The 12,121-nt window shown below is 42.8% G+C and overlaps 2 protein-coding genes across 6 annotated transcripts in view; both read right to left on the reverse strand.

The window, feature by feature from the left end:
* The window catches only part of LOC123967839 (LIM zinc-binding domain-containing Nebulette-like), a 117,682-nt gene that overhangs the window by 7,896 nt on the left and 97,665 nt on the right, over positions 1–12,121 (reverse strand). The gene's annotated exons all lie outside the window — the stretch shown is intronic.
* Positions 1–12,121, reverse strand: part of LOC123967828 (nebulin-like) — a 52,665-nt gene that overhangs the window by 1,637 nt on the left and 38,907 nt on the right. For both annotated transcript variants that reach the window (XM_046044093.1, XM_046044103.1), the window contains 14 exons: positions 9,615–9,725; positions 7,648–7,749; positions 7,095–7,199; positions 6,884–6,997; positions 4,533–4,637; positions 4,299–4,403; positions 4,097–4,204; positions 3,420–3,530; positions 3,110–3,226; positions 2,904–3,014; positions 2,286–2,384; positions 2,080–2,184; positions 1,831–1,935; positions 1,503–1,595 (listed from right to left, as the gene is read on the reverse strand). In XM_046044093.1, coding sequence (XP_045900049.1) covers positions 1,503–1,595; positions 1,831–1,935; positions 2,080–2,184; positions 2,286–2,384; positions 2,904–3,014; positions 3,110–3,226; positions 3,420–3,530; positions 4,097–4,204; positions 4,299–4,403; positions 4,533–4,637; positions 6,884–6,997; positions 7,095–7,199; positions 7,648–7,749; positions 9,615–9,725 — 1,491 coding nt within the window. The remainder of the gene's footprint in view (positions 1–1,502; positions 1,596–1,830; positions 1,936–2,079; positions 2,185–2,285; positions 2,385–2,903; positions 3,015–3,109; positions 3,227–3,419; positions 3,531–4,096; positions 4,205–4,298; positions 4,404–4,532; positions 4,638–6,883; positions 6,998–7,094; positions 7,200–7,647; positions 7,750–9,614; positions 9,726–12,121) is intronic.

Here is a 12,121-nt window from a genome sequence, read left to right on the forward strand (position 1 = left end):
TCAGTTTGTCACTGTCAGCCATGTTTTTTGTTCACGGAAATTCTGACCTCCGACTGCGACTGGAACGCAGCATATGCGTGAAGAGGGTGACATCAGACCCATAGGTGGGAATCGTTTAATGCTCCTGACATAAGAGTGATAGTGAAATGATTCCGGTTCACTGAAAGGAAATAAATTGTTCCTATTTCTCTTCTTCGTGTTCACAGTTCTTACATGCATCAGTTATCTGTCTCTGTGACACTCTACCACCAGAGGTATGATCACATCACAGCTGGGGACCTAGCTTTTTCCTGTCAGGGCCCCGAGGCTGTGGAACGACCTGCCCCTGGAAATTAGTCTGAGTGAGTGTCTTATTTTAAGTCTCGTCTAAAAATGCACTTTTATCTGCAAGCATATCCTGATTTTATCTGAACCACCTGCTTATTTTACAGTTTTTATTCTTTTATTTTTTTTAATCCTGCCTATTTTAATGTTATATTTTATTTAGTTATTTAGTTTATTTAATTTAGTTATTATTTTACATTGCCCCTCATGTGCAGTATTTTATTATTCACTGTGGTATGTCATGTAATCTCTCACGGTGCTCTCTTATGAAGTTTGTTTTAATAAGTGTTCTGTAAATAAAGTTTATTATTATTACTCCTGTAGGAGCTGTATTTTTTCACAGTAATGTAGCATTTCGATTAATGAATTTACTATAAAAAGGGTCTGGGCCTCTGACAGTTGCCTGCCCGTTTAGTAATCCAGCCTAGTCTGTAAGTCTTGTTGTTGTTGGTGTTATTGGTGTCCTGGATACTCACTGATGATCCCACTATGCCAGTGCTACATATGTCCCTTTTCACAGCTGACATTTAGACTTTGTAATAGCAGGAAAAGCACAAGTAGAACCATTCCCACTGACCCAGTAAAGCCATGACAGTGACGCAGCATGCTCTAAACCTCAATAGGAAGCATTTGTTTTTAAATCTACAGCTGTGCTTTTCCTGCTACGACAAGACAAAATGTCTGCTGTGAAAAGGCCTATTGCCCCCCCCCCTCCCAACACACACACACCACAGAGAAAACAATACTGCCATGAACTCATTAGAGATCGAGTGGTGGAAAAGCTGCCAACAGTGACCTGGCCTGGTCACCGTGGCACCAGAGCTGGACCGCGTGTGTGAATGGACGATTGTTCTGCACAGTCAGCTAACAGTTGCTAATGACATTGCAAAACACGCACACACACAAAGTCCTTGCTCATTTATCGTTTTATTCATTCACTGAACTGCTTCTGTATCCACACGCACTTTGCCAATCCCAACTCCATCACTTCCTCTTGACAGCACCCACCCATTAGTACCAACACACACTCCCCTCGTTTACACACTCCCCTCGTTTACACACTCCCCTCGTTCACACAACCTCCAGATAAACTGAACTCAGAACCACCGCACATTATTACGCTGCTCTTTACCACTCATCTGTTTCAGGATCATTACTGTGTGTGTGTGCGTCCTTACTGAGCTGATGTTCTCCTGGTTGCGTCGGACTCGCTCCATCTCAGGTGTGTCCATGACAGCGGTGCCACGACCCACTTCCTCTCTGTACTGGACCTGAACAGAGCGAAGGACCAGCTGCTGGTTACAGCTTTTAAAGAAGCAGCACAGCAGCGTTTTACATCTGTTCATCAGTAACTTCATGATGTCTTGGTCAGCTGTTGAGCTTTCAGAACTTCTCAAGACTCTCCTGATCCTTTTGCCACTCAAAGGTTTTGAAGAAAATACTACTGACTATATCTACCACCACGTCCTGCAAAGCTCACTTTGTGCAGGACTAACGTATACGTACATTGCTGATCTTCTTGGCGTTCTCTCTGGCGAGCACGATCTCTGGCGTCTCTGTGACTGAAGACATCAGGCCTCTCATCAGCTTGGAGTCCCAGCAGTACCGCAGCTAGAGGGCGACAGAGAGCTGCTTTGAAAACACTGAGTTCGTACGCATCAAAGGGCAACGCGGGACTTTTTAAACCCGGAACAGAAGATTATCAAGCTGTGTTTGGACGGGACTAGAGTTATCTCTGAAAGTGTGTGTGCTCACAGAGCTGATGTGTCTCTGGTTGGCTTTGACTCTCTCCATCTCTGGGGTTTCTGAAACCTGACTGTAGCTTCCCTTCAGACGCTTGGCTTCGTCCTTGTACTTCTTCTGTGAGTAGAAAGGGAACGAGTTAGAAGAAGGGGAGCTCCGCTGAGAGTAACGCTCTCTTTTTCACTTCCCACCCAGGTTCACCCTGCCGGCTCACGCACCTGGCTGTAGACGTCTTTGAGGTAGGAGGCGTGCAGCAGTTCAGGAGTATCTGTAACCGTCCCGTATGAGTTTTCTCTGACCTGCTTCTTGTAGGACCTCTGTGACACACAGACACACGCCATCAGCTGATTTGTAATGAGTGTGATGGATGATCTGAAGACATCTGGAGCTGCCATCACTGCTGTTGCTTTATGACAACTTTCTTTCATACAGCAATAATTACATCCTTTATTTACTTTTTATGTCATCCAGCATGCGCTGATGTATTTTCACTCTATTATTAAAACATCTGCATTGTACCCATTAAAAACAAACTCTTGGCAGGATATGTGGAGTTTGAGTCAACGACTGTAGAACAACCAACATTAAAGAATTCTCCAGACACATTTGTGCTAATTTGATAAACAAAATCTTTTAAATTATATTTCCAGGCCCTCCAGACTGGAATGGTATTATTGTCAAGGGTAAACATATAACTAAAAGATCAGCTAAACAAGTTACCTTTCACACAGAAAACAGCTCGCAAAAAATATGATTTGATTGACAATTAATGCCACTGATTGAAATTTACAACTTTTGTACTGATATACAGCACACACACAGACACACACAGTTACCTGGCTCTGGATCTCTGAGGCTCTCGTGGCTCTTTGTATCTCGAGGACGTCTGCGCTCAGCTCCATGCCTTTACCCACGATCTCCCTCTCTAAATCCCTGCGGTACTCCTTCTGTATATGGCAGACACACACACCACCGACATTACACATCAACACTCAGGTTAAAGCCACATCACTTGTGTGTGTATGTCTGGTGTGAGTTTTACCTCGTTCAGTATCTGATTGGCATTTTTAACCCTCAGCAGCTCAGGTGTTTCCTCCAGCCCAATGCCGGATAAGCCCCGCCCCTTCACCTCCTGCTCCAGGTCCTTCCTGTACGTCTTCTACAGAGAGACAGAGGCTTAGAGAATGAATGAATGGTAAAGGTTTTCATCATTTTGACTTTATTTAATGCATTAAGACATCATAGAGCAGTAGAGGTACTTGATATTCACATATCATTTAATACTGAATATTCTTATTGCTGTTTGAACGGGTTGGAGAAAAACATATTTAAAATGCGTGTGTGTGTGTTACCTCGCTCAGCAGGCTGCTAGCATGGCAGGCTGTCAGGTATCCAGGTGTTTGGTCTACATCAGTCATTGCTTTGCCCTTCATCTGCTCCTCGTAGTCCCTCCGATACTCTTTCTGAGAAAGAGAGACATGCAGACAAACAGCAGAGAGAGAGAGAGAGAGAGAGAGAGAGAGAGAGAGAGAGTAAAATGTAGTGTGAATTATCTCTGCAATAATACAACCTGCCATCAAATCACTCGCGTAGGAAGAAACACAAATGTGTTTTAGCTTTGGATGTTTGTGTTAACATCTTAATCAGCATATATTCTTTACTTCTATGTAAATAAACAAGTTCTAATAAAGAAAATGATTTATGGAGCCTCCTTAAATAATTGAGTTAAGGTAAGCTGATGATACATGATCTTTGTATTTGTGTTGCATGTTTCTTTCCCAAAGCAGTTTTCAGAACAGCCTTCATGTCTTTCCAGTTAAGAAATAAGAAAACAAAAGCACTTAAGTCGCCTCTAACTCAAGAAAAGCCCCGCTGAACATGGCTGGAGCACAAACAGAGACGCAAAACATGCTGAACAAGTGTAAAGGTATAGAAACACACTCTTTGACTATTATAATCTCCTAGACGCCCATATTTCACTAGTTTGCATCAGAGGGCCGAGATACTCTGCGCTGAGAGAGTGTTTCACCTCGCTTTGCATCTTCTGCGCTTCTTTAGACACTTTGTACGTCTGAGTGTCTCCAAACTCCATCTGAGAGCGACCTTTGTTCTTCTCATACTCCTCTCTGTACTTCACCTGAAACCACAAACACATTTGTTGACATTTGTTTACTGATTGAAAAAAGAGAACGTCAGAAGGAAAAAGAAAAGGCAGCAGCACTGAGGGTAACCTGGCTGTGCAGCACCGCGTTCTCCTTGTGGTGGAGCTGTTCAGCCGTGTCCAGAGGGACGTGGTACTGAGCCTTCGTCTGCTCGTACTTCTTCTTATACTCCACCTGAAGACACACACACACACACACACACACTACATTAACAGCTTGATCACACACTTTATCTGCCTAACCTGGACTTGTACAGCTGTAGAAGTCCAGTACATGTTATACAGGTGAATGATGGTGTCGTACATTACTCTGCAGCTTGCTGGCGTGCAGAACGTGTTCCAGCTGCAGGAGGTTCGGCAGGTCTGAAGAACCTTCTGGTTTCTGGTTCTGGTTGGTCTTGTATTTCACCTGGAGGACAGAAGAAGTGTTAACAAATCAGCTTCTTTAGCAGAGATATTCAGTCTTACTTTAGTACTTTATGTTGTGGTGCATGTTTACTTGACAGCCTATCACACTCAGGCATGGTAGCTGCCTCTAGCTTCCTCCTCCATCTTTGCTAAAATTAGGATTTCCTGGCTCCAGTTAATGACGGCGGCGAGCAGTCCTACAGGCTAAAAAAACATCACAAACCCCTTCAGGGCCGTTTTCCTTTGCAGTCTGCGGACACAGCTCAACAAATGTCCCTTCCCTCTTCATTCAGTTTCCGCACACATCCGCATCTCTTTGAAGTTTTTCTTCGCTGATTTGGTGCCAGAATCCATTTCACATGAAGCCACTTTTTTTTTACTGAGAACCTGCATTCAGAAACCTGCCTGTGCATCGTGATGCGGAGGGTCTCTTGTTCGGTAAGAGGCTTTTCCGAAAAAAGCAGCTCTGAGTGAACGAGCAGCGTTCAGCACAACAAGCTGTTACGTAACGTTGTGAAGTGGACAGGCTCTTTTCTGTGGCTGTGTGGGCAGCAAGCGGACTAAAACTGAACCATGGCTTCATCTGTGTGTGTGTTTGCACGGTACATCAGTTGCTGGGTCCATCTTTACGTGCATTTTTACACGTGTGTGTATGTTTGCTCAGTATCTCTGCATGTGTGTGACTGCATGTAGCGTATGTGTGTGTGTGTCTGTGTGTACGTGGGTGTCCATTGTGTGTGTGCAACCTCTTCAACTTCTCCAGCTCTCATCCTACAATCCCTCTCCGTTTGCCTTACAAAAGGTTGCCATGGTTACGCCCACACAACAGACGAGAGCTTTAGAGTCAAAGTGAATGAGACACACAGAAACAGTTTGTTCCCCTTGGACTCGTTTATCCCGACGCTTGAAAAAAACACAACATAAATGTCTTCAGGTGAACTGGAGGAGACAAAATCTGAATATTCTCTTCTGTTGAATCTTAATAAGAAATCTGGAAGTTAAAGTGATGATTAAAACCACAGTGATTTTCACTTTGATCTTGTTGATGTTGTTGCTGCTTCACCACAGAAACTTCGTCCTGTTTGTCTGCGCGTTCTGTCGGCTGAGGACTCGCCTGCTCCGACTGAACACGTCAAATCAAAAGCTAAAGGTGAAACCAAACTGTCCCCTGAGCATCAGAACAACATGATCTGAACTTCACCTCCAGCTCCAAGAAGAAGTTTAGTTTTTACTGATAAATCCTCAGAAGTAAAGACCCTGAGACAGTAAACACTTTAGACTGACTAGCTGTCTGTCTAAAAACAACTAGTCCGGTGCCCAAATGTGCATCCAAAGACTTCCTGTGCTCTTCTATCCCCTTAAAATTCTCTTGTCCATTTGTTAACTGTCATTTCTTCCCCTTGGTATTTATTTAATTGATGCAGTATACCTTATTAGCTCTGTTTCTGTTGTTACTTGCAGATCTTTTACTTTATTGAAGCTTGTATGTTCCTCAAGTGGAAGTCGCTTTGGATAAAAGCGTCCACACTGTCTGAGAAGTGATCCCTTTATACCACTACAATATATAAAAAGTTCTTGTTCTGTGTGAAAATGGCATCTAAAAGTTCTTTAGAGATGTACAGTCTGTGTTAACTAAATCAAGGTAGTCTCAGTTTTAGTCTTTTTTCCTTCTTTGTGTTACTTTCCCTTCTTCCCTCATCCAGAAACCAGACCCATGTATTACAAATAGGGAACATCGTCCTAAAAAGACCAAAGAACAACAAAAAAAACTGTGTGTTCAAGAAAATTAACTACATCTCATGTACACTGGAGATTACGGTGGACTGTTTGTGAAACCATACCATCATTTCCACGAGGATCAATTTGCATCGTTGCTTGAAATACTGAACTGTTAAAGATATATTTCTGCTACATCACATTTATTTTCTGTGGTGAAGCATTTACTGTTTTCAAAAGTCTCCTGTGTGGTGAAATTAGGTTACACTCTCACATCCAACGCAAAAGAATCAAACTCAAGATCTAGTACGCTGTTGGAAAAATCAAATCCTGAACAAAAATGGATGTGATTTGAAAATTTCTTGCATTAATAACTGGATTAGTGAGCTGCTCAGATCTTGAGTGGTGGTCCACCTGACAGCTGCATTACGACGTGATGATAAAAAAAAATAAAGCTGTGATGCCATAAACTATAGTAAGCTGTTCATCATAGAGCGCTGAAAAGATCATGTGACCGCGAGATTGACTCACCTGACTGGCCAGAGCAGCAGCAGCTTGAGTGTGTTTGAAGGAGAGACAGTCCAGTGGGTTGTAACGAGGCCTCTGGCCCTTTAAGAGTCTGTCGAAACTCTCCTTATACTTCACCTGCAGGAGGGACAGAAAAAGCCGGTGATCCATCCCTAATGTTACTGTCATCTGCCCAATGCATGCTGGGTAAACTGTGTGTGTGTGTGTGGTTTACCTGGCTGGCCAGTTTGGAAACGTCCTTGGCGTGCTGGATGTCGGTTCTGGCCAAAAGAGAGCCGTCGCTGTAAATTGGCAGCTTGGTGCTACTCCTATAAGCGATCTGTGGAAATAACACACACACACACACACAATAAAAAAAAGTACAACACAAATGTTTAAAAGATGCACAAACGCCAACATGCGAAGACAGAGCAACACACGCTCTCTACAGAGTCAACATCTAAGGACACACACATAAATAATAACAAAAACACACACAATGCGTACACGCACACACTTTGGTATCTTGAAAAATTAAGGAGAGATTATAGTTGTTGGAGATATTTAGCTCCCGTGCTCTCGCTCCCAAACACACACACTTCCCATGAAGATGAATCTTGCAGGACTCTCTTACATAATGACTGTTCAGCGTTAACAGCAGAAGGTTTTCTATAATTAATCAGTGGCTCCACTTAGAGAACAGCTGGTGAAAAGCTGGTGAAACATGTACACTCACTCAAGTACACGCACACACACACACACACACACACACACACACACAGACTCACGTCGCTGGCCAGTTTAGCAGCATTGGTGGCGTTGATGATGTCAGGTCTGTCTGCCATCGTGCTGTAGTGATGAAGCTCCTCTCTGCCTTTTCTGTAGCCGACCTGAGAGCACACAGGGGTTAGAAACAGAAGAAGGAGATGAAGTCACTACATTTAGGGTAAGCTATACGATAAAAGTGTAATTTGAGAAATTATTTAAGCGGTTTTCTTTGGCCACATCAGGTAAAGTACTTTATTATCACATAGTGAAATTTCATCTCTGCACTAACCCATCCCACGTATTGGGAGCAGTGGGCAGCCGCTGTGCAGCGCCCGGGGACACAACTCCAAGTTTAAGGCACTGACTGGAGAACCTAACATGTTTTTTATGGTGGAGGAAACCCACGCAGACACAGGGAGAACATGCAAACTCCACTGTGCTTTCCACCGGCCCTCTGCGCTAATCAGTCTTGTGAACTAAAAGTATGTCCACACTAAGCCGGTTAAATTTTTACATCACACAAAAATCTCTCTCTGTCCATTTCGCCGTTCTTCCAAACTTCTTCTCCTCCTATGATGGAGCTTTTCCAAAACTTCCTCCCACACAGAGATTTTTTTCAAACCCGTGACATCAGCTGCCCAGAGAGGGTCAGGTGCTGTACAGCAGTCAAGTTGAGAAGATAACATTTAGTCGCCTCTAACTTTCTCTGGCCAAAAAGAGAACTCATTAAAACTTCCCATAGCAAGATCCAACAAGGCCAAATAGACTCACTTTTTAATGGCGCTTTGCACACATGCTACAGTCAAACCATGGGTCACAGGAGGGGATATTGATCAGCCTGCAAACCACCCACCCAAACAAGCAGTGGAGGGAGGCTTCGGCAGAGTGCAGCGTGGGTAAACGGAAGGCGCTCTATTGAGAGTAACCATGACAACGGCTTCTGTGCGCTACACAGCTGTAGCCTATTTAACTTAAGTTAAAATTAAAGGCTAACATTACGTAACTTTACCTGATAGGCCTTCATCTAGTTTTGCACGGATGCTCTGCCGTGTGAATTCTCTCCTGTTGATGTGCTATTTAGTTAAACAGAAATAGATTCTGGAAACTGAAGTTTGAAAAGTTGAAGACAATTCAACTTCGGCAGCAGGCGGGCGTATGCGTGAGGTGAGCACTTCTCCTCACTCTAACAGGGACACTTACTACTGAACATAGACTGTTTCTGCTGCTCCCTGATAAAAGAAAAACGTTTCTGCAGATACCTGTTCAGAAAAAAACCAACAAGAAAACTGCACTCTGATGATAACTTGTTTTAACAAGCTAGATAAAAGGTGAAGCCCTGGCAGTAGCAAATAGCTTTGGTTTTATAAGTGATTTGATTACATTAATGTGTAAGTTGAGATTTACAAGAACTATTTTATTGCTACTGTGTAAAGGGAATGCTGCTGGTAAAAAGCACCTTATTTGTTTAAAGTGTTTGCAAACCACACGTCATTACATTTTTGTGTATATAGCAGTACATTTAAATTAAAAGTGTACAATACACTACTTTAGAATTCATTATTCAATTTTGCGCGTAACAATGCGAACTGTTGCCCCGCACTACTCATAATGTGATAAACAATACAGTTTTTTGAATCTTGAATCAGAATAATTAACATGTGATGATGTGAAGGCATGTCTGCAATGTTCCTGAGTTGATGAAAACAAGACTGAACTAGCTTAGTTACACAGAGATTAAAATTTGTCATGCCCTTTGGATTAATGCACCCACTTTGTACGAGCCTGCTGACAGTACAGTGTAAAACAATGGCACAAAAAGATTTTGTGCTGTTAACACCAAACTCCACACAGATGAGCTGGTGCTCAGTTTCTCGCTTGTTTGTAGCCCACACAGTCACAGAGAGTTACATAACCACTTGTTTATATATATATATATATATATGTATTACACTAAGAAGTACAAACATGCAAGTGTGTGTGTATTTACATCACTCTGGTTCTTGTTGACCTCCATGGCGTGCTCCACCTCCGGCAGCGCTTTCATGTTGGTGTAGCTGCACTTCCCTTTCTCACGATTATACTTCTCCTTATAGAGCTTCTAAAGAGACACAGAGAGAAAGAGAGACAAGGTAAGAAAGGATAAAAGGGAGGCAAGAAGGAAAGAGAAGGTCAGAAAAAAAGGAAGAAAAGGAGGCAGTTAAATAAAGAAAACAGAAAACCTTAACATGATGGATAGAGGGAGAAAACATCTGATGACTAATTCAGCCTGCTGCTGAATAACGAGCGAAAACACATTCGTTCATTTGCCTAAAAATAAGACAAGAAGCTTCCAACTGTGAAAATGAGAAATTCACAGCAGGACGCAGAAATGAATATTAAACTGAGTGAAGATTAACAGGCCTGCAGAACAAACCCGCTGCCCTTTGCGTTCAGCTTTACCTTAAAGGATTTCATGTTTCAAAACCAGTTGAATGCTAACGAGAGTACAATGTAAAACCAAACAGTTTCTTTCTCAATCTATGAAAAGATGGTGCCGTTCAGTAGGTAGACTTTTATCAGGTAAAACTCAGATGTCAAAGAGCATCTGGGATGAGGAGACAATGCATAATATACAGTAAACCAACGAGGGCACACATCATTCAATAGAAAATGTACTGTGATGTCTAAAAGAATGCAGTAAAACTCTCAGATAATGATCAAATTAACCGGGCTGGTAACACAGAATATGTCTCCCGTGCTCCTTCAGCCCGTGGATCAGTTTTATTGTAACAGCGTTTTGGAGAAGCAGGGCAGTCTGGGCTGCTGTTGTCTAGGTTGTGTACGTTATACGCTCCAGTTAGCGTCAACATTGCTCGGTCAACAGACGTGAAACCAGAAAGCATCAGGCCCTGTGCCCCAGTTTACCCGGAGCTGTGATGTTCTGCCCTCTGGGCCCGATAGGCACCAAGCAATGAACCTCATCTGTGAATCAAGCAGTCCAAGTCTACACTCATCTTCATCACACTGCAGCTCCACTCCTTCAGATTCCTGGTGGCACGTTTGTATTTTTGTATTAAACTGAATCCATCAGGCCAGATTTTCCTCACACCTGACTCTGCTTATTTCTGGGCTCTGTGATCAGTTTAGAGTTTATGATCTCCTGCATTATTTAAAGCAGTATAGATGTGTTCTGGTCCCATTACTGTCACTCAAATGCACCAAAATGAAATTGTTCTGCTGCATACAAATCTCAGTTTGAGCACATTTACTGACACATTTTTGTAAATAATGAAATCAATGTCATGTTGGAAAAACCTCCAGCTGCTGGAGACAGTGAAGGTCATCTGAGGCAAACCGTTATCATCCAATCTGGTCCTTCTTGGTGAAAGGTTCATAAAGTTTGAATCCCCTTTAAGTTGACATAAGAGTTCTCCACCTGCTCCAGGTTTTAACTCTTTCTGAGTGGCCTTGCCTGAAAACAGCAGCATCAAAAAGTTAAGATAGTTTAAAGTAGATTTACATCCGTGGTATTTTGAGAGGTGTCAGTTTTCAGAAGCGATCCGGTGAAATGTGTGTCTGCCCCAGTTTATCAGCTTCAACCTGCCACTGCTGTTTGTCTTCACTGTGTGTGTGTGTGTGTGTGTGTGTGTGTGTGTGTGTGTGTGTGTGTGTAGGCAGTAGGTCAGTGTCTGTGTCCTCAGGCGGTAGAGCACAACACAGCTGCTCTCCGTGTTCATGCCTCAGCAAACAAAATGATACCAACCCTCTCCCTCTATATGTGTGTGTGTGTGTGTGTTAACCTGAGAGCATCTTGGGATGTTGCTGTTTAAAGGCCTCACATTTGCTGTGAGTCTCTACTGACCTGCTGCAAACTGAGCTCTTAATTACAACCTATAAACGCCCAAAAGGCTGCTCTTTACTTTATTGGAACTGTAAAACAACAGTCGTGATGACAGTCTGCTCTAAGGCCCCATCTACAACACTTTCGCATTCGAGTTTTAAAACAAATGTGCTCTCCGTCCACACCAGCATTTTAGCTGCGTATCAGAGTTGATCTCCGTCTACATTAAAACGACTGAAAACGCACATCAAGTGGCCTTTAACGTATACTTGGCATGCGCATAAACATAACGCAGGTGGTCTAGTCGTAGTTACAGAAGATTGGCGAAAGAATAAAGTACTGCAGACAAAGAACAGCACCAGATTTTATTTTGCATGGACCAATAACAAGCTGGGACGGTTACTGAATGTAACACGGGACGTAAAAGCGTCTGTGGCGGCGGGAAAAAAACTCGGAGTTATCGCAAAGTAAATACAGCGACATGCACAGTACAAGTGGAGGCTATAAGTGTTATTTGCACGGTATAAAATATTTTAATAGAAATACCAAAACCAAAACTCTGTCAGTAGTTTCTACTTTGCATGACTTAAGAGATCCAATCAGAGAGTCAAATGTGAGCCTCTGTGTAATTGTTTTTAAAGTCCTCCGTTTTTGCCCGTATGCACTAAAACGCT

Source organism: Micropterus dolomieu, linkage group LG01 (assembly GCF_021292245.1).
Source record: "Micropterus dolomieu isolate WLL.071019.BEF.003 ecotype Adirondacks linkage group LG01, ASM2129224v1, whole genome shotgun sequence".
NCBI lineage: Eukaryota > Metazoa > Chordata > Actinopteri > Centrarchiformes > Centrarchidae > Micropterus > Micropterus dolomieu.